This window comes from Crotalus tigris, unplaced genomic scaffold (assembly GCF_016545835.1).
Source record: "Crotalus tigris isolate CLP2741 ecotype Arizona unplaced genomic scaffold, ASM1654583v1 scf7180000018523.1292444, whole genome shotgun sequence".
Classification (NCBI taxonomy): Eukaryota; Metazoa; Chordata; class Lepidosauria; order Squamata; family Viperidae; genus Crotalus; species Crotalus tigris.
This window is the reverse complement of record NW_024097056.1, coordinates 598,276-620,652: the sequence shown is the minus strand read 5'-3', so window position 1 is coordinate 620,652 and position 22,377 is coordinate 598,276. Positions and strand designations below refer to the sequence as shown.

The following is a 22,377-nucleotide window of genomic DNA, read 5'->3' as shown; positions in this document are numbered from 1 at the left end:
GGAAGGAAGGAAGGAAGGAAGGAAGGAGGGAGGGAGGGAAGGAAGGAAGAAGATGTGAGGGGAAGGAAGGAAGGAAGGAAGGAAGGAAGGAAGGAAGGAAGGAAGGAGGGAGGGAGGGAGGGAGGGAGGGAGGGAGGAAAGGGTCAAACTTCAAAAGCATACAAGGAAACTGAAGCATTATAAAAAGCCACCTGCTCAATGTGTCCAAACCACGTATTTTATGCATGCGGGCTCCATCTGTGCCAGTAATCTCTGAAATAAATTGTCCCATTGCAAATTCTCATGAGATTGATTTAAATACATCAGCCGGCACATCCACCTAATCCTTCATCTCGGGGATGCCCTTTGCTCTCTGCAAACCAATTAATCTGTCTAAAGGGTGCCCATAACTGCCTGATCAGTGGAGAGGTTTTTCCATACAATGCTACAACATCTTCCTCCAAACAGACTTGTGACCGGTCTCCCAGATTCTAGGGACACGCCACAACCCAAGTCCTTCGGACACCCTCTCCTTCAAGTAGTCAGTGGATTAAATGTGTCAAAAAGGTCCAAATGTTTCATCTTTGTGCATCTTATTTCTTGCCAATTGGTCCCACCCAAACCTCTTTTTTTTAACTGCAGAAATAAAACTTTTGAGAAAAGACGATGAACGAATATCCAATCATATCCATTCAATAAACCAATTGCTTTGCTCTACTGCAAGGGTAGGCAACCTTGGCTCTTTTATGACTCGTGGACTTCAACTCCCAGAATTCCTGAGCCGGCAGGGCTCAGCTTGGAAACCTCTCCCTTTCCCCTCAGCGTGGCTGGCTCAGGAATTCTGGGAGTTGAAGTCCACGAGTCATGAGGGGGCCAATATTTTCCCCATGCTGGCTTAGGAATTCTGGGAGTTGAAGTCCACGAGTCATGAGGGGGCCAATATTTTCCCCATGCTGGCTCAGGAATTCTGGGAGTTGAAGTCCACGAGTCATGAAGGGGCCAAAGTTGCCTACCCCTGACCTAGTGTCACATCATGCTTGAAATGCTGCACCAAGAAGTCACAGTGAATTTTTGGCTGAGCGGAGAGGTTGACAGCTTTGCATGCAATACAGGTAGTCCTTGACTTATCACCACAGTTAAGCCCAGAATTTATGTTGTTAAGTGAGACATTTGTTAAGTGAGTGTGGCCCCAATTTACAATCTTTCTTGCCTCACTTGTGAAGGGAATCACTTTAGTTATTAAGTCAGTAACAGCGTTGTGAAGTGAATCTGGCTTCCCCATTGACTTTGCTTGGCTAAAGATCACCAAAGGAGATCACTTGACTCTGGGACGCTGCGACTATCATAAATATGAGTTGGTTGCCAAGTGTCTGAATTTTGATCACGTGACCATGGAGATGCTGCAACGGCTTTTAAGTGTGAAAAATGGTCATAAGTCACTTTTTTCAGTGCCGTTATAACTTTGAATGGTCACTGAATGAACTGTTGTAAGTCAAGGAGTACCTGTATATGATCTCAAGTACAGAGAAATGATAAGGTAAGGACACGGGATAAGATGAGATGAGATGGGGTAAGGTTAGGTAAGGTAAGGTAGGATAGAATAGGATAGGATAGGATGTAGGATAGGATAGGATAGGATAGGATAGGATAGGATAGGATAGGATAGGATAGGATAGGATAGGATAGGATAGGATAGGATAGGATAAATATTGGAATATAGGATAGGGTAGGATAGGATAGGATAGGATAGGGTAGGATAGGGTAGGGTAGGGTAGGGTAGGATAGGGTAGGATAGGATAGGGTAAGACAAGACAAGACAAGCTTTATTGTCACTTTTTCTATGAAGAAATTGGCACACATTAAAAAATGAAATTCTGATGCCTACTTTATATATATATATATACATATACATATACATATACATATACATATACATATACATATACATATACATATACATATATATATATATATATATATATATATGTTTTCTGAGGTTTTCGCGGGTGTTTGTATGTAGGTCTTTGGTTATTCGGGTTTTCTCCCGTGTAAAATTGGAAGTGTCTTGGCGACGTTTCGACGAAGTCCCATTCGTCATCTTCAAGACACTTCCAATTTTATGCGGGAGAAAACCCGAATAACCAAAGACCTACGTGTGTGTGTGTGTGTGTGTGTAAAACCCATACATATACATGCACACAAGTGTATGTGCGTGTTTCCTAAATTTTTGGATTGCTAACAAAGAATTAAGGGGGACTGGGATAGCTATTTCGAGCTTATTAGTTCTCATCAGCCAGACATACCCTTCTGAGATTCGAACCTGGGCTGCTTGCACGTTAGGCAGCTGTGTTGACCTCTAGGCCACAGGCTCTTTCTCACTTTGTCAGCTGTATCACACATAAACACACACACACACACACATGCTCTGTGTTAAATTTGGATTGCTAACAAAGAGTTAAAGGGAAGCTGGTATAGCTATGTCAAGCTCCTTAGCTCTCATCAGCCAGCTATATCCTTCTGAGATTCAAACCTGGGCTGAAGATCTGAAGTTTTACAATAGATGTAGATCTACGAGGACGACTAAGGTGGTTGAGCTGCCTAAAACTAGGAGAATTTCTAGTATTGTGTATTTAAAAGACACTTCTGAATCCCTATGCAGGGTGCAACAGCATACCTCTAACTTAGAGATAGGCCGTTGCTGGCATGGGGAGTTTGCCCTCCCCATCAGTAAGCAGTTGGCTTTAGAATGTAAATTGTGTGATATTCCTGGGGATGTTCATTAAATCTAGTCTGCAAAATCCATCACCAAATGGCTGCTTTGGGAAAAAAAATATGTTTGCTTCCCAACCATCGCCCAAAAAGATCAAAATTGATATGTACAATAAGGTACAGTAGGGAATCAAAAGACGGCTGAGGTTTCGCTGGAGTCTGCCCACATTAAGCAGAGGAAGCAGACCTAACGCCGGCTGAATGCTTGATGCGAACGCCAAGAATCAGGCAGGCGAAATCAGCCAGGAGCGCAAAATGAATTATCCTCACGTCCCTCCTTTCCTTTTTTACGCCTAGGAACCATGAATGAATGAATAAATTCATCCCGGGTCTTCATATCACAATATCGAGCCCACCTTTAATTAAATAACCGGGTCAAATACAGGCTGTGAGAAGAAGCTACAGAAGATGAGAAGGTAAAGAAGGGTAGAAAATGCTCACCTTGCAGTTTATGACAAGAAAATACACCATCTAGATCAGTGGTTCTCAACCTGTGGATCGGGACCCCATTTGGGGTCGAACGACCATTTCACGGGGGTCGCCAAACAAGGCTGTCCGCCATTTTTTCCCCTTTTCCTTAGCTGTGCTACTCCCTTTTATTCTATTGGCTTTTGAAAGCCAATGGAATAGACTCTCTTGAATACAGTCTAATTCTATTGGCTTTCAAAAGCCAATAGGAATTGTCCAGGCTGTCTCTGCCCTGCTGAGCCCACCAAAAGTCCCTGTCTGCAAACAGTGCTGCACCAGTAGTCCTCGACTTACGACCGGTTGAGTAGTCCTCGACTTACGACCAGTTGGGAGTTGCGGCATTAAAAAGGTTGAGAACCACTGATCTAGATGGGTGTGTGTTTGCGTGCATGCGTGCGTGTGTGTGTGTGTGTGTGTGTGTGTGTGTGTGTGAGAGAGAGAGAGAGAGAGAGAGAGAGAGAGAGAGAGCGAGAGATGGATGGATGCAGTTGTTGAAAAAAAATCAAGATGGCGGGCACAACTGCACAATCAAAATCCTGTCCTTTTGTCTATGCATCATTGAAACATTCAAACAGAGTTTGGGGGCATTTGCGTCTGTGCCCGAAACTGATCAATGATGCATCGACAAAAGGATTTTGATCATGCAATTGTGGCTGCCATCTTGATTTTTTTTTTTTTCAACCACAGCTCTCTCTGACACAAATGCACCTCACAAACGCATAAACACACCACGGATGCTTGCAGAGAAGGGTGAGAAATGGGTTGTGTTCATAAATAGCAGAGACTTGCCGGCTTTCAAAATGTGCACAGGTCTAACAAGTCATCTGCAGTTAAGATGTATTTTGTCTTTTCTCTCTCTTCCAGCCCTTTGAAATCTAGGCTGAAAATATTTTGGGAAGGGAAGTCAGTCAAGCAGTGGCTCTATTTTCGGGGGGGGGGGGAGAAAAGAAGTTAACTTATCCATTCATTCTGCCTTTGCTTATATTTAAAACTCAACGGGGAAGAAAGTATTTCTAATTTTCCTTGACTGCAAATTGCCAAGAAGAATGCTGCGTTGTCACTTCAGGAAGTAATAAAGTGATGGGTGGGAAGAAAAAGAGGAGGATTTTAAAATATTGTTGCGATGCCTTTCCATTTGTGAACCGTGTTTAATTCTGAACACTGTCCCAGCCTGCAATCCTTTATCGTCCATGGTTCAACTGTCAAACACAATGTCCCAAGTGATTAACTAGTGGACAATATCCTTTAAAACAGGAAGGAGGGCGAAACAGGCCAGATCAGACACACACACATTAATTCGGGGTTTTAACACGGGAGTGACAAACGCAGATGCGAGGCTTCTCAATTGCACAGCAGCCACCCCTGGGAAATTAGACACTAATTATACTTGGTATGAGCAACATGGTTTTTTAAAGAGCATTCATAACATTAATAGGAGTTTCCACCAATCCCCGACTCAATCTAATTGAAGCAAAAACATCTAGCACATCTTTAATTTATCAGAATGGCTGCTCAGGTGTCAAATAACATCGGGCTGTAAAATACGTGAGCTAAAACAATTCAAGCCTGCTTCCTAATGTCAAGAATGATTGAATTCAACTCGAACATGTTAATGATTTAATTTGTGTAACGTGCTTGGTAAAGCGGTAGGGAAGAATAATTCACTGACTTACGTTTTACATTTAACTATAATTTAGGGTTCAGGTGTTATGGTGATCTGTCAAGCCTGAAGAATCAGGACCACAGGTTGAATTCCAGCTTAGCCGATTTATTGCTCCTGCCCATTGACAAGAATCTAGTCAACTAAGGGTTGATGTTAAATAAAAATTAACAGAGTTGAAGAGGGATTGGACTTAGAACATTTGTGACAACATAACGATTCCAGGCTGATTCCTCTCCTGACTCTGTTCCCAGGTTCTGCCTGTCCTTCTCCAAATGCTAACAATTACAGCTTTATATGCCGTTCTTCCTATTAAATATTTCATTTATTCATTATTCAAATGTACATAGCTACTATATCACTCAAAGAGGACTCGGAGTGGCTCACAACATTTATTTATTTAGCTAGTTAGTTATAATAAGGAGGCCAATATTTCTTTGTCTTTCCAGAAGAAAAATAGAGTAATTATTGCTTACATTTTTCTCCATTTGTGCTTATGTTGACAGATACGGAAATATTGGTTCTAAAACACACAACAAGATCCGATCAATCCTCTAGTCACTGTTCCCAAAATTCCAGAAGTTGCTTCTTTGTACTTCTTCAATGCCTTCCCAGTCAGCGCATGATGTATAAGCCTGACATTTTCCATGTTCAAACCCTGATCCGCCCTCTTTCCTATTCAAACCGCATCTAGAAGAGCAAGTTAATCCAGCTCATTTGTCCATATGGTAAAATTATATTGAATATTCACGTTGAAAAGTTTCCCTACTAACTTATTAGTTTGGCATTATAGGCTTAATGAAGATATATGTCAACCCGAAAAGTCAGGATTAAATTAAAACATTTCAAGTGAGGTTTTGCCCATGAATCATCTCTCTTTTCTTCCCTCTGTTCAGAATATAAATTAACCCTTCAGAAATGATCCATTTCTCTTAAGGAAGCCTAAAACATCAGCAAATTCTACTCTAATCCAGCAATTGCAATGCACCTTTAAATTAATAAAGTCGGAATCACAGAATAATCCTCCAGATCCGATGTGCTGCCGGAGAAATTGAATTCAAACTTTGTCTCCACTTACTGTTTTTGACATTCATGTTTCTACTTGAGTGACATTTAGAGATATAGACCCTCACAATCTGGGAAAACTCTAAATAAATACAAATCTAGTTGGGGCCTTCGATTCGCTGTTAAGATTTCAATGGAGCTTGAAAATGGCTGAGTTAAAAGACACTTCCATTTTTTTTATTTGTTAAGTCTGAAGGAGCAAAAGTCTTATTTGAACAGGGCTGTGGAGGGATGTGCATTATGGGCCAGTGTCCATTGAGTCATCAGTTAAGGCATTCAAGAAGACTTGCACCCTTTCTGCTATTGGTACCATTCCAAAAGAAGATGCCAAGGAAGGCATCAACAAGCAACGTATCACATTTATATAAGGATGCCATCGCCCAGATGAGTTTAGTGGGTACAGAAAATTGATCTGTTCCATGCAAAGACTCTTGTATTCTTCTCTGGTCAATATTTCATCTTCTCAGATGAAATTAAGCAAAAATCAAGAACAGTGGAGCATAACCTCAAACTGACCGGAGGATTAATGTTGAATTTAATAACAGCAACAAGATTATTGGTGGGTCAATATTGGAAGAAGGATACTCTGCCTTCTTTAGAAGAATGGGTATTTAAGGTTTCTAATTTAGCAGAAATGGCTAAACTTTCTGCTTATTTAAAGGACCATTCACAAGAGAGATATGTTATTGTATGGAGAAGATGGATAGAATATGTTCAGAAGAAGTATGGAACTACAAAGTTTCATTTATTTTATGAGTAATGAATTTGTTTATAAATTTATGATGTTAAAGTTTGAAGAGAGTTTATTTATTTATTTATTTATGAGACTTATATACTGCTTTAAGTGCAAGCACTCTCTAAGCGGTGTACACCGGTAAGAAGCAATGTGTATATATATATATATTTACATTGCCCCCAACAATCTGGGTCCTCATTTTACCCACCCCGGAAGGATGGAAGGCTGAGTCAACCTTGAGCCGGTGAGATTTGAACCGCTGACCTGCTGTACTGAGAAGTGGCCTGCAGTACTGCACCCTAACTGCTGCGCCACCTCGACTTAAAGGTTAAAGAGTTAAAGGTTAGTATGATTTTGTTCATTGTATAATTAGTAAACTTAAATAGATTATGTTTAATATGTTTGTATAATCCTGTACTTTGCTCTGGGAAGTCGGGGGGGGGAGGGGGGTGGGGGGTGGATGGGTTGAAGTTTAAGTAGTTCAGATAAAGTAGAAATAGTTTTACCGTATATAATATTAATGTTTTAATTTGGAGAGAGGAATTGCTCGGGCATTTCCCCTGGACCACATCCGGAGTGAGAAGAAGAAGGCAAGAAGTAAGTAGGAAGGTTGAGGAGCAGTAGGAGACGGAGTGAGTGAGGAAGAAGAGGGAAAGAAGTAAGTTCGTTAGAGAGTGGATGCGGTTTGGGGGGAAATAGGTGGGCAATACTGAAAGTGGTGTGTATCAATTTGTTTTATTTTTTATCTGAAGTATTTTTAAGTTTGTAATGTATTGTAAAATTGAAAATAAAAATTAAAAAAAAAAAACTGACCGGAGGGAAATTCAAATGTCATGTCAACAGAATAGCAGAATAACACAGCTGGAAGGGACCTTGGAGATCTTCTAGTCCAACCCCCTGCTTTCGCAGAAGACCCTATACCATTTCAGACAATTGGCCATCCAGTCCCTTCTTAAAAGCCTCCTTGATGGAGCACCTACAACTTCTGAAGGCAAGCTGTTCCAACTGCTTTATCGTTCTAACTCTCAGGAAATTCCTCCTTAGTTCTAGGTTGCTTCTCTCTTTGGTTAGTTTCTAACCCTTGCTTCTTGTCTTGCCTTCTGGTGCTTTGGAAAATAGGTTGAGCCACCCAGTCTTCTTGGTGGCAACCTCTCAAATATTGGAAGACTGCTATCATGTCACCCCTGGTCCTTCTTCTCACTAGACTGGATATACCCAATTCCTGCAACCATTTTCATATGTTTTAGCCTCCAGTCCCTCTTTGTTGCTCTTCTCTGCACTCTTTCCAGAGCCTCAACGTCTTTCTTATATCATGAACTTGGATTTAGTTTTCCAAGTGTGGTCTTACTAAGGTTTTGTAAAGCTTGCCTGGCCCAGGAATTCTGGGAGTTGAAGTCCACAAGTCATAACAGGACCAAGTTTGAAGAGCCCTGTATTAGATGGTGTAATATTGGATTTAGTTTGAAGAAGCTTACATGTACCACGGAATTATTAATGGACCCAGTCAACACTTGTTTGTAAAAATAGAAAATTAATAAAATATTTATATATATAAAAAAAGAAGATGATATTAATCTCTCCATACTTACAGCCATCGTAGATATCGGTTGGTATATGGACAGCAGCATGTTGATATGATGTTTGTCGACCAAACAAAGGGTCTTCTTCAAACAGAGGTTTGATTCTTTGGCTCCCTGTTTCGTTCTCGCTTCTTCCAGACTTTTCCAAACGGGGAGGAAAAAAGGAAGCAAAACGTTAAAATCGAATACATTGTGTGTAAAGGTAACTTAGATTCGCAATTTGGGAACAGGCCAGATCCAAAGACAGAAAGTAGGAATAGAATAGAATAGAATAGAATAGAATAGAATAGAATAGAATAGAATAGAATAGAATAGAATAGAGCAGAGCAGAGCAGAGCAGAGCAGAGCAGAGCAGAGCAGAGCAGAGCAGAGCAGAGAGGAACAGAACAGAATAGAGCAGAGCAGAATAGGGTAGAGTAGAGTAGAGTAGAGTAGAGTAGAGTAGAGTAGAGTAGAGTAGAGTAGAATAGAATAGAATAGAATAGAATAGAATAGAATAGAATAGAATGCAGAATGGAATGGAATAGAATGTAGAATAAAATAGAAGAATAGAATGGAATGGAATGGAATGGAGTAGAGTAGAGTAGAGTAGAGTAGAGTAGAGTAGAGTAGAGTAGAGTAAAGTAGAGTAGAGCAGAACAGAATAGAGCAAAACAGGGTAGAATAGGGTAGAATAGGGTAGAGTAGAGTAGAGTAGAGTAGGGTAGGGTAGGGTAGGGTAGAGTAGAGTAGAGTAGAGTAGAGTAGGGTAGGGTAGGGTAGGGTAGAGTAGAGTAGAGTAGAGTAGAGTAGAGTGGAATGGAATGGAATGGAATGGAATGGAATGGAATAGAATAGAATAGAATAGAATAGAATAGAATAGAATAGAATAGAATAGAATAGAATAGAATAGAATAGAATAGAATAGAATAGAATGCAGAATGGAATAGAATGTAGAATAGAATAGAAGAATAAAATGGAATGGAATGGAATGGAGTAGAGTAGAGTAGAGCAGAGCAGAATAGGATAGAGTAGAGTAGAGTAGAGTAGAGTAGAGTAGAGTAGAGTAGAGTAGAGTAGAGTAGAGTAGAGTAGAATAGAATAGAATAGAAAAGAACAAACAGAATAGAATAGAACAAAACAGAACAGAACAGAATAGAATAGAATAGAATAGAGCTAGAAGGGACCTTGGAGGTCTTAAGCAGGAGAATCTATACTATCTCAAATTATTATAGGTAATCTTGATTTACGATCACAATTCACTCCCAAATTTCCACTGTAAACCAGACAGCTGTCAAGTGAGTTTTGCCTCATTTTACGACCTTTCTTGCCATAGTTGTTAAGTGAATCACTGCAGTCATTAAGTTAGTAACACAGTTGTTAAGTAAATCCGGCTCCCCCATTGATTTTGCTTGTCAGAAGTTTGCAAAAGGGGATCACGTGACCCTGAGACTCTGCAACCGTCATAAATATGAGTCGGTTGCCAAGTGTTTGAATTCTGACTATGTGACTTAGGGGGCGCTCAATGGAGTAAGTGTGAAAAAGGTCATAAGTCCCATTTTTCAGTGCTATTGTAACTCTGAATGGGCACTAAACGAACTTTTGTAAGTCAAGGACAATCTGTACTGTGATCCTATATTCAAACATAGAGGTACCTTTAGAAAAAAAAAAGTGGAAAAATCTTTTTAAAGCAGACATGTCAAACACAAGGCCCGGGGGCCGGATGGGGCCCACGAAGTGGTTTCATGTGGCCTGCAAAGCCACCCTGGAAACAGTGAGGGAACGGCCCCCATTGCCTTGGCCCTGGCCCAGACCGGCCGGGAGCCAATGTACAATTTTGTGGTGGCCATCTAGGCTGAAACGCATTCAGTCTTAGCTCCACAGCGAGGAACCATCCCCTACCACATCGGCCCTGCCCCCTGGGTGCATGCTGGGGAGGTGTCACCCATTGTGAGGAACGAAGAAATGCACCATCGCCTGGAAGTGGCCAGCAAATGGCCCTTGCGTACTTCACATATCCGGCTTGATGGGCTCCGGGGGAGGGGTTTTGGCAGGTAGCGGGGTGTTCTCACACGCTCACCCAATAGGCCACACCCATTCCATCCACGCCCACCCAGTAGGCCACACCCACCCAGCCCCCCAAGAGCAACCGCAATGCTGATGCGGCCCTCAGTGAAATTGAGTTTGACACCCCTGTTTTAAAGCATTCATAAACTTGCATCCTGGATGATATCTTAAAATCAGTCTAGTGCAGTGGTTCTCAACCTGCGGGTCGGGACCCCATTTGGGGTCGAATGACCATTTCACAGGGGTCGCCAAACAACGCAGTCCGCCATTTTTTTCCCCCTTTTCCTTAGCTGTGCTACTCCCTTTTATTCTATTGGCTTTGGAAAGCCAATTGAATAGACTCTCTTGAATAGTCTATTGGCTTTCCAAAGCCAATAGGAATTGTCCAGGCTGTCTCTGCCCTGCTGAGCCCGCCAAAAGTCCCATTCTGCAAACGGTGCTGCACCAGTTGAGTAGTCCTCGACTTACGATCGGTTGAGTAGTCCTCGACTTACAACCAGTTGGGGGGTCGTGGCATTGAAAAGGTTGAGAACCACTGGTCTAAATCATCCATTATATTCTTCTATGCCCTCATCTGCTTTTCTATTGTTTTAAGACAACCAATTTGCCTGACAAAAGAAGCTAGCCTGTTCTGAAGCCACATAATCCAATCTGGCCTGAAAACAATTAAAACTCAACTCCAACCAATTTTTCTCCTTTATCAGGAGCTGAAACGCGATCAATAATGTCATAGGAAAATCCCACAGGAGTCCAAAGCCTGAAGATTAATTTTCCATCTATTAAAACCTGGCTTTCGTTTGTCGAATGCTTTCCTGATCTGTCCAATGAAACTCACCAAAATCTCGCTCACGTGACTCTGAAATAAAACGTGATGAATTGGTCCCAAAGTGAGGCGCAGAGAGCGGTAGGCAACCTTGGCTCTTTTATGACTTGTGGACTTCAACTCCCAGAATTCCTGAGCCAGCCATGTTGAGAGAAAAGGAAGAGGTTTCCAAGCTGAGCCGTGCTGGCTCGGGAATTCTGGGAGTTGAAGTCCACGAGTCGTAAAAGAGCCAAGGTTGCCTACCCCTGCCCTGGTTGATTTCTCCTTTGGAGTTAGAGAAATACAGAAAAGACCAATTCTGTGAAAAACTCTGGCATAACTCAAGTTGTTAGAACTAAGCTGGACACCAGAATTGTATTACTTATTTAATTAACGTATTGTTGTTGTTAGTTGCGAAGTTGTGTCCGACCGATCACGACTCCATGGACAACGTTCCTCCAGGCCTTCCTGTCCTCTACCATCTTCTGGAGTCCATTGAAGCTCACGCCTCCTGCTTCAGTGACTCCATCCAGCCACCTCATTCTCTGTCATCCCCTTCTTCTCTTGCCCTCCATCTTTCCCAGCATTAGGCTCTTCTCCAGTGAGTCCTTCCTTCTCATTAGGTAGTCAAAATATTTGAATCTCAACTTCAGGATCTGGCCTTCTAAAGAGCAGTCGGGGTTGATCTCCTCTAGGACTGACCGGTTTGATCGCCTTGCAGTCCAGGGGACTCGCAGGAGTCTTCTCCAGCACCAGAGTTCAAAGGCCTCCATTCTTTGGCGCTCAGCCTTTCTTATGGTCCAACTTTCACAGCCATACATTGCAACTGGGAAGACCATGGCCTTGACTATACGCACTTTTGTTGGCAGGGTGATGTCTCTGCTTTTTAGTATGCTGTCTAGATTTGCCATAACTTATACCCTGCCTTTATTATTTGTATAAATGATTCTAGATGGTGAACATATCTAATACTCCTTCCTGCTCTTATTTTCCCAAAAACAACAGTCCTGTGATGTAGGCTGGGATAAGAGACAGGGATTGGCCCAAGGTCATCCACCCAGCTTTCAAGCTTAAGGCAAGACTAGACATCTCCTGGAACTAGTACAACATTTTGCTGAATAATAACAATAAATCAAGACTAATGTATTGGCTAGAGATCCAACTGATGTCTGGTCTGCAAGTTTATTTAACACAAATAGGCACTTAGATACAGCAGCCACCTGGCAAACACTTCTCCTCTAAAGCAAAGAGAAAGAAGAAAACAGTCAGAGGTCTCAAAAGAAAGATTATTTATTAAGCACACTGTAGCCACAAAAACCAGGTCTCTAGATGGTTTATAATAAGAATTCGTTCTGTTGCAAGAAGCGTATTGCTGGGGTGACGTGCAATACCTTACGTGGCCAAAAAAAAAAAAAAATCTCCCATTAATTATAGCAGACAGGATAGTAAAGAGACATAAAATCTAAATTAACTCATGGTGTAGAACACAAAGCAGACATAAACTAATTAGACCCCTCAGAAAATTCAGTATTTACTGCAAATGTCATATTGAAAGATTCTGTGATTATAGACAGCCTCAATTAAAGGAGTTTTAGCCTTCTTGTAGAGTTGTTTTCATCGTCTGGTTGATCTAGTTAGGCTGACATTTTTACACGAATCAGGGTAGTGCAGTGGTTAAAATATTGGACTAGGGAGATGTAAATTCAAATCCATCCTTAGTCACAAAAGCTACCTGCATAATTTTGGACCGTTCTTCTGTCTGTCAAGTGTGTTATTGTGTGAAAAGGCAAGAGCTGGGCCACCCTGTGCACTGAAAGGAAAAGCGGGGTATAAATCAAATGAACAAATAAATGTGAGTTTGGGTCAAGTATTCAGTCCTCAACTTTGAGGAAAGCCTTCTCAGTGAAACATGATAGTGGAACATTCTTTAAATGAGCAAGCCCTTTTATTAAGCTAAATATTGCAACCTTATTATTAATACCCTCGTATTATTGCTGACAGCAATGCTGGCCTGTGGTATTCATAGCCTCGCCTTCATGTCTTCGCATAAAAATCTGAGTGAGCAGAACTTTCTAATTTTATCCAGTGTCACTGATTGGTTTGGTCATCTATTAAAGTATACCTTCTGGAAATATAGAGTTGTGGGCAATAAAAAGTGAGTTATGGCTAAGGACATTTTCTGCAACTCTTCTCTTTCTTGGCGGTCTGACTTGATTATGATTCTCCAGGAAGTTAGTTTGGCGTTCCAGCAGAAAAGTTCTAATGACAAGCTGGTTGAAGGGAGAAAAAGTTAAGACAAGCTTTATAGAATTATAGAATAACAGAATTGGAAGGGATCTTGGAGGTCTTCTAGTCCAGGGCTTTTCAACCAGTGGTATGGGTACCACCTGTGGTACATTGGTACCTGGATGGTGGTACACGACCATCCTAGAAAAGTGGTAGCGGGGGAGGGGAATGAGCTGAACTGGTGGCAGCACTGCACAAGCTTGAGCGAGAGATGGCTGGAGCTGCAGGGCTGTCAGGGCTCAGCGGAAGCGCCAGGATCAGTGTCGCTTTCCAGCTGATCGGCGCTTCTTCGAGGCTGTCAGGGCTCAGTGGAAGCACCAGGATCAGCACCAGGCTCCAGCTGGAGCTCGGTGCTGATCCTGGCGCTTCTGCTGAGCCCTGAAGAAGCGCCAATCAGCTGGAATGTTGCAGCCTCTCCAGGGTCTTGTGATTTACATTCAGATGTTTGGCAACTGATTCATATTTATGACGGTCACAGTGTCCCAGGGTCATGTGAAGTGACCAAAACCTGCTGCAACCACCCAGCAGTCGGGGGGAATAAAAACCAAACACCCCCCAGCCCACCCCCACTGCCAATCCTCAACAGAAATGCTCACAACAATGGAAACCTCGGACAGGAGGAAGAGCGCCACCGGGTGGGCAGGCAGGCGTCTTGCTTGGCTGTGGTTTGGGGGGGGCACTTTTTTCAATGCCACTGTAACTTTGAACAGTCACTAAGCGAACTGTTGTAAGTCGAGGACTACCTGTTACTTTATCCTTTTTTTCCTTTTTGGGGGGGGGTCATCAAGTTTTTGACACCTTGCTAGGCGACTGGTGGTACTCGGATGTTGCCATATCCTAAAAATGGTACAATGGGTGAAAAGGTTGAAAAGCCCTGGACTAGTCCAACCCCCTGCTCAAGCAGGAGACCTTATACCATTCCAGACAAATGATTGTCCAGTGTCTTCTTAAAAACCTCCAGTGATGGAGCACCCACAACTTCTGAAGGCAAGCCTTTCCGCTGATTCATTGTTCTCTAAATTTCTTTAAATCAGAGATGATCAGAAAGGGGATAAAGTTTAAAGATCTTTCAATAAGGAAGGATAAATCACCCAAAAGAAGTAGATTTACTTCAAGTTCCATTTACTTTTCTTTGTATACTTCGTAAGCATCAAAAGATGTTAAAGATGGCTTAATCTGGAGATAGGAAAGCACTAAGTTGAATAAATTTGTCCGAAAGTTTGGAAGATTAAACCTCTGGTTCCGGTGACCGGTTCAGATTGTACCCTGAAATTAAGTTGTGGGAATGGATGTTACTGATTGATTTCTCAAAAACAGGGTTGTTACCCATGTCTTCAAATTATTCTCCAAAGCACCAGAAGGCGGGACAAGAAACAATGGATGGAAACTAAACAAGGAGAAAAGCAATCTGGAATTAAGGAGAAACTTCCTAACAGTGAGGACAATTAATCAGTGGAACCGTTTGCCTTTAGAAGTTGTGGGTGCTTCATCATTGGAGGTTTTTAAGAAGAGACTGGACAGACAGCTCTGTTTGAAATGATATAGGGTCTTGAGCAGGGGGTTGGACTTGAAGACCTCCAAGGTCCCTTCCAGCTCTATTGTGATCAATAACATTTGTTGTTGTTGTTGTTAGTTGTGAAGTCGTGTCCGACCCATCATGACCCCACGGACAACATTCCTCCAGGCCTTCCTGTCCTCTACCATCTTCCGGAGTCCATTGAAGCTCATGCCTACTGCTTCAGTGACTCCATCCAGCCACCTCATTCTCTGTTGTCCCCTTCTTCTCTTGCCCTCCATCTTTCCCAGCATTAGGCTCTTCTCCAGTGAGTCCTTCCTTCTCATTAGGTGGTCAAAGTATTTGAGTTTCAACTTCAGGATCTGGCCTTCTAAAGAGCAGTCAGGGTTGATCTCCTCTAGGACTGACCGGTCTGATCACCTTGCAGTCCACGGGACTCGCAGGAGTCTTCTCCAGCACCATAGTTCAAAGGCCTCCATTCTTTGGCACTCAGCCTTTCTTATGGTCCAGCTTTCACAGCCATACATTGCAACTGGGAAAACCATGGTCTTGACTATACACACTTTTGTTGGCAGGGTAATGTCTCTGCTTTTTAGTATGCTGTCTAGATTTGCCATAGCTTTTCTCCCCAGGAGCAAGCGTCTTTTAATTTCTTGGTTGCAGTCCCCATCTGCCGTGATCTTGGAGCCCAGGAAAATAAAATCTGTCACTATGTTGGGTGAACTCAAAAACAATATGTGGGGTTAAGGACTCTAACGTAAACTAGACGGAGACTTAAAAAATCATTTCAGAAGCCAGCAAGACAACTTTGCTTGTTACTAAGAAAAGTACATGGATATTATGCATGGGATTACCAGACATGAGTTCGGTTTGAGAGAGATTTGATCTTTTTTTACATTCTTGGGTTTAATTTTGAAATGCTTTAAAACTCTTGCCCAAATGGTCAAATTCTCCCGAGCATGACAATCTATTTTCTCGTCACTAGATGGCTCCATTGGCTATTTTGTTAGGACCGAAGCAGGTGGAATTGGAGAGAGAATGTTGAAATTTTGCAGACACGTTTGGTCTGAAGAGCCTGTAAATTAGGAAGAACTAAGCCTCTAGCCCTCTGTTAATTTTTTTTTCCCCTGTATTGTTAAGTCATGCTGTATTTCAGATCCTCACATCTGGAAACCTCCTGGGGTTGATCCTTCCATTAAAAAAATGAATATTGGAAAATTTCAAGGAAGTAAACAACCCTGATTTTTTTTAAAAAAAAAATAAAAACAAACTTCATTACCTCTTCAAGTAATTTTAAGTCATTTTTGAAACACCAGGTTAATGAAAACAAAGAACCTACAAGGCACAGAGAACACACCAAGATTATGTCCATTTATTTATTCAGCCCGTGGCAAATCGCCGTGATAGTTATTCCTGATATTTCATTCAAGGCAGGTAGTGACTTAACAACCGCAACTGAGACCAAACTTACATTGCTAAATGAGGCATTTGTTCAGTGAGTTTTGCCCCATTTTATGACCTTTTTGCAACAGTTGTTAAGTGAATCACTACAGTTATTAAGTTAGTCGCACTATTGTTAAGTGAATCCGGCTTCCCCATTGACCTTGCTTGTCAGAAGGTCGCAAAAGGGGATCACGTGACCCTGGAACAGGGCAACAGTCATAAGTACATGTCAGTTTCCAAGCATCTGAATTTTGATCATGTGACCACCGGGACGCTGCAACGGTCGTAGATATGAAAAATGGTCATATCATTTGTAATTTCAAAACATTCACTAAAATTGGTATGTTGAGGACTACTTGTAGTGGTAGTTTTGATGTTGCACCATTGGGTGCAATTAATAATCTTGTATTGTTTGATGCCGTGATGGAGATGCCTCATGGAGCCATTAACAGAAATGTTGATCAGGAAATAAAAAGAATGGGAGAAAGACACTCATTATCCCTTGTCAAGTCAAAAGTCGGTATGGATAGACAAGAATAGAAGAAAACCACAGGACCAAACCAGCATCCTATTAAACAGTAATTAAGTAGAATAACAGAGAAGCTTAGAGAACAGAAAGGTAAAAACACTGAAGCTAAAATGATCTGGATGACAGACCAACTCCACGGACACGGAAGATAAAAAGGGCAGAATGAGAGGACTTTGGAGAAAAATGGACACTTGATTCATAGAGTTGAGTATACAAAGGGAAAAAGAGAGAGAGATCAAGAAAGGATAGGAAACGGGAGACAAAATTAAAAACGTGTGATGGATGAGAGGCCATTTTGGGAGGCTAAAAAAGACTATTTCAGGGGGCAGGAGATAAAAATTGGAGATTGGCACAGCAGGGCTGGCTTTGACATCTGCCGACGGAAGTAAATTATGCAGACAGCCATATGTCGGGCTGACAAGAACCTCGCTGGTGTTGGGAACGCCAGGAGAGTGTATTGTGCAGCAACAATATATATGTGCTTGAATCTGTTAGACAACAAACTTTACATCTCCAAAATCCTCCATTGCTGGGAAATTTGGGGCTTTTTTTTTTTAAGGGTAAGGCCTGAAAATCTTGAATTTTGAAAGGAGGCAGGGATGGATCGTGATAGTCCAGGTTATCCCTTCCTATAATTTATTTTTTCTAAAATTATCCCTTCCTGTAATTTACACTGTGAGGGACCGAGCAGACAAGTGTTCCTGGTCTCTAGCTAGGTGCGATTTCTAATAACTACAGAGTTCTTTATTTATTTATTTATTTATTTATTTATTTATTTGTGAGACTTATATACCGCTTTAAGTGCAAGCACTCTCTAAGCGGTGTACACCAGTAAGCAATGTATATATATATATATATATTTACATTGCCCCCAACAATCTGGGTCCTCATTTTACCTACCCCGGAAGGATGGAAGGCTGAGTCAACCTTGAGCCGGTGAGATTTGAACCACTGACCTGCTGAACACAGTCAGCTAAAGTGGCCTGCAGTACTGCACTCTAACTGCTGCGCCACCTCAGCTCTTGATAATCCTTGACAATAATTCGTTTAGTGACTGTTCAAAGTTCCAAAGGGTCATTTTGGAAAAGTCACTTCCCGAACAAGTGGCCTCTGACCATTTTTCATACGTATAACTGTTGCGGTGTTCCCGTGATTATGTTATCAAAATTCAGATGCTTGTCAACTAGTTATGTAGGTACAGTAGTGGCCAAAATAGTGGAAACCTTTTGGGAAAAGTGCACAGTAGAAATGCCACCTTTGGTTAAGTTTCCACTCATTTTTCTTCCAATTTCTTTATAACTGTAGCCTTGTTCACTTAACAATATTATTTTACATTGCTTTCTGGGCGACCAGTCAACTCTTTGCACCGTGACTTTAATTTTATTACATTTTACAAGTTCACTAAATGAAAGAACGCAAAAAAAACCCAACCGACTTGATAGTCATCACATAACACACTGACAAATGTCCTCCTCTCAGCTTCAATACGTGACATCGATCACTGAATCCTACTGTGATCTGATTGGCTCATGGCCAAAACAAGATGACACCTGATTGGCTCTCTAAACACCCGTGCTCATTGGCTACAATCAGATGAAGGAAAACTACCCGAGATCAACCTAAGCAAGTTGTGCTTCCTTTTTCTGGTTATTTGGCTATAACTTTTCACAGAATACAGTACAGATAATTGAACAAACTTTGTTGCATTACATTCTTGATTAAATTATCTTTCCATTGATATATAATTTTATGGTACTACTCCCCCCAAAAAAGTGATGTTATTAGCCATCAAACCTCAAAAATATACTTTTCCCAAAAGGTTTCCACAATTTTGGCCACTACTGTATGTATGCATTAGAATTAGACTTGTGATGTTTCTCTGTGTCATATATATGTGGGTTTGTAGGTACATGCATACTTCCAGGCTGATTCCTCTTTTGCCTCTTTCCTCAGGTTCCACCTCTCCTTCTCCAACACATACGGCCAAAATAAAGCCTGCTCACTATGGTCAAAAGTTGTGACAGTTGTTAAGCTGGGAACAACCCACTTTTATTACTGTTCCTGTTCTTATTTCTGTTGTGGCCTCCATAACAGACAAATCACTTCCCATTATTCAGACCTTAATTAAATACAATTCCTAAGCTCTTGCTTGTGAACGAGCACAACTATGGTTATTTATTTCTGGCTGACATCCCAGTTTTTGGCAAAGGCCATTTCCAGCACTTGAATAGAACACAGCTGGAAGGGACCCTGGAGGTCTTCTAGTCCAGCCCCCTTGAAAAGAAGGAATCAAACGCACAATTAGGGGCTCTACGTGCTGACATCCTGGATGCCTCGTTTTGTACGGGTAGTCCTCGAATTACGACCGCAATTTCTGTTGTTAAGTGAGACATCTGTTTTACAACCTTTCACTTACGACCGCAATTTCTGTTGTTAAGTGAGACATCTGTTTTACAACCTTTCCGGCCACAGTGATTAAGGGAATCACTGCAGTTGTTAAGTTAGTAACACAGTTGTTTAAGTGAATCTGGATTCTCACTGACTTTGCATGTCACATGACCCACCCCCCAGGGACACTGCGACCGTCATAAATGTGAGCCAGTTGCCAAGCATCTGAATTTTGATCACGTGATCAAGGGGACGCTGCAACGGTCGTAAGTGTGAAAAACGGTTGTAAGTCACTTTTCTCAGTGCCGTTGTCATTCCGAGCGGTCGCTAAACGAACGGTTGTAACTTGAGGACCAACTGTATCGGCTGCAGTTTCTGTGTTGTCTTTAAAAGCGGACCCACAAAGAGGGTGCCACAAACGTTGGGGTGGGCGGCACTGAGGATATGAATTTGGGCTCCAGCTGAGAATTAAACTTTCTGCTAAAAGATAGAAGGCAAGACTTCCTGCCATTATGCTAATACAGAGACCCCTGCGCCCCCCCCCCCAGATCCTTATTAAAAACTCTTGGGAAGAAATTGCAACAAGTCCATCAGACTTGAATAATATCAAGTTTCCTGTAAAAAATAAAATTAAAAAAAAAAAATCCTTGCAGAAGCGGCTCACCATAGCCCCAGGGTTTTAAATATTTCAGGCACTGAAAAATCTGCAGGAGTTCGAAACAGTAGCTTTAATTAGCATGCCATCCAACCCTATTGCTTGCAATACTATATTCTGACTTATTTATTGACCAAAACTTATACATGGTGACTGACAGCTGCTGAGAAATCAAACACCAGCCCATGCTCTTAGTACCGAGGAATTGGCAAGGGTTGATTATTAGTGTACAGTGCTGAAGGAACAAATGTAGTTGGAAGCAAAATAATTCTGGAAATGCCTCCGGTTCCATAATGGTATGTGGGAATGACCTTAAGGAGACAGGGGTGAAAGATGCTACCTAGAGAACAATTATATAAGAGGAGGTACTGTCTGTAGCTGCACAATAGGGGAGAGAAAGGATCTCCCCTAATTTCTCACATTGTAAAAGAGACAGTGGGAGTTTTGCCCCTTCACGCTTGACAGCTTGATGTCAGCCTGCCCAGACAGGCCAGATAGGACTCTATTGTAAGGCTACTGTTGAGTCCTTCGCGAAATGGCAAGACACGAGAAGCAGTTGTAGTTCCCAGGAAACTTCTTTATTCATGTGTTCAGCTTACAGTTAGGCCGACTACGCCCAAAACTCCTGGCCTCTTATATAGGCCATCCCCAGGTAAATCTGCAACTTTTGGCGCGCCAGCACTTGCGCATGCGCACAAGTACTGGCGACAGCCTGTCTGATCCCAGGCAGCTTGCACCTGCCGGAACCGCTTGCAATGCCCCGAGCCTGCTTGCACAGGCTCAGGACATAACAACTACGTTAACAGAATTTTGCAAAGACTCGCAGCCTTGCAAGCAAACACTAAACAAAGACCTGTAACTGCGGGATTTGCAAGATTCACACATGCTGGTTCACCTCTTCCAGTATCTTTTCCAAATGAAAAAGCCTACCTTCTCCAAAGCTCTAGAAGCTGCAGAAACTGGGTTCCTTTTCCATTGTTTATTTTATGGGCTCGTGTCAAGCACCAGAAAATCGGGAGCCCAAGCAGTTCAAATTGATGTGCTGCAGCTGCCAAAAAAACCAACACAGTGCTGGGCTGCATTAACAGAGGGATAGAATCAAGATCACGTGAAGTGTTAATACCACTTTACAAGGCCTTGGTAAGGCCACACTTGGAATACTGCACCCAGTTTTGGTCACCACGATGTAAAAAAGATGCTGAGACTCTAGAAAGAGTACAGAGAAGAGCAACAAAGATGATCAGGGGACTGGAGGCTAAAACATATAAGGAACGGTAGCTGAAATTGGGTATGTCTAGTTTAACAAAGAGAAGGACGAGGGGGGACATATCCAATATCTGAGGAGTTGCGACAAAGAAGAGGGAGTCAAGCTATTCTCCAAAGTGCCTGAAGGCAGGACAAGAAGCAACGGATGGAAACTAACCAAGGAGAGAAGCAACCTAGAACTAAGGAGAAACTTCCTGACAGTTAGAACAATTAACCAGTGGAACAACCTGCCTCCAGAAGCAATACTGGAAGTTTTTAAGAAGAGACTGGACAGCCATTTGTCCGAAATGGTATAGGGCAGTGGTTCTCAACCTGTGGGTCGGGACCCCATTTGGGGTCGAACGACCATTTCATGGGGGTCGCCAAACCATGCTGTCCACCATTTTGTTCCCTTTTCCCTAGCTGTCCTACTCCCTCTTTTTGGTGGCCACACCCACTTGGGGGTCACCACAACATGGGGAACTGTATTATGGGGTCACGGCATTAGAAAGGTTGAGAACCACTGGTATAGGGTTTCCTGCCTGAGCAGGGATTTGGACCAGATGACCTCCAAGGTCCCTTCCAACTTGATGATAATGATGATCATCATCATCATCATCATCATTTTTATTATTATTATAAATGAATATAAAGGTTTATTGCAAGCTTCAGCTTGCTACAAGAATCTGAATTACTAACGGTCAAAGCAAATTGGCGGTAGATAAGAGTTGGACTGGACTTAGGTGGACTGGATTTAGATCACTCGTGGACATGAAGGGATTCCAGACTGATGACCCATTTGAGCAATGGACGGAAGGACACTAATCAAGGAGAGAAACAACTAATATAAGGAGATTTTTTTCTGACAGCGAGAACACACGGTGGAACGGCTTGCCTTCAGAGGTGGTGAGTCCATCACTGGAAGCTTTTAAGAAGAGACTGGACTTGTCTGAAATGATATAGGGCAGGGGTAGGCAACCTTGGCTCTTTTATGACTCATGGACTTCAACTCCCAGAATTCCTGAGCCAGCATGGCTCAGCTTGGAAACCTCTCCCTTTCCCCTCAGCATGGCTGGCTCGGGAATTCTGGGAGTTGAAGTCCACGAGTCATAAAAGAGCCAGGGTTGCCTACCTCTGGCCTAGGCCTAGGCTGCTTTATGACTCGTGGACTTCAACTCCCAGAATTCCTGAGCCAGCATGACTTAGCTTG

At 42.2% G+C, this 22,377-nt stretch overlaps 1 protein-coding gene across 4 annotated transcripts in view; it reads right to left on the bottom strand.

Annotated features, from left to right (window-relative positions):
* Window positions 1-22,377, bottom strand: part of CACNA2D1 (calcium voltage-gated channel auxiliary subunit alpha2delta 1) — a 336,443-nt gene that overhangs the window by 117,811 nt on the left and 196,255 nt on the right. For all 4 annotated transcript variants that reach the window (XM_039353434.1, XM_039353435.1, XM_039353436.1 and 1 more), the window contains exon 6: window positions 8,267-8,396. In XM_039353434.1, coding sequence (XP_039209368.1) covers window positions 8,267-8,396 — 130 coding nt within the window. The remainder of the gene's footprint in view (window positions 1-8,266; window positions 8,397-22,377) is intronic.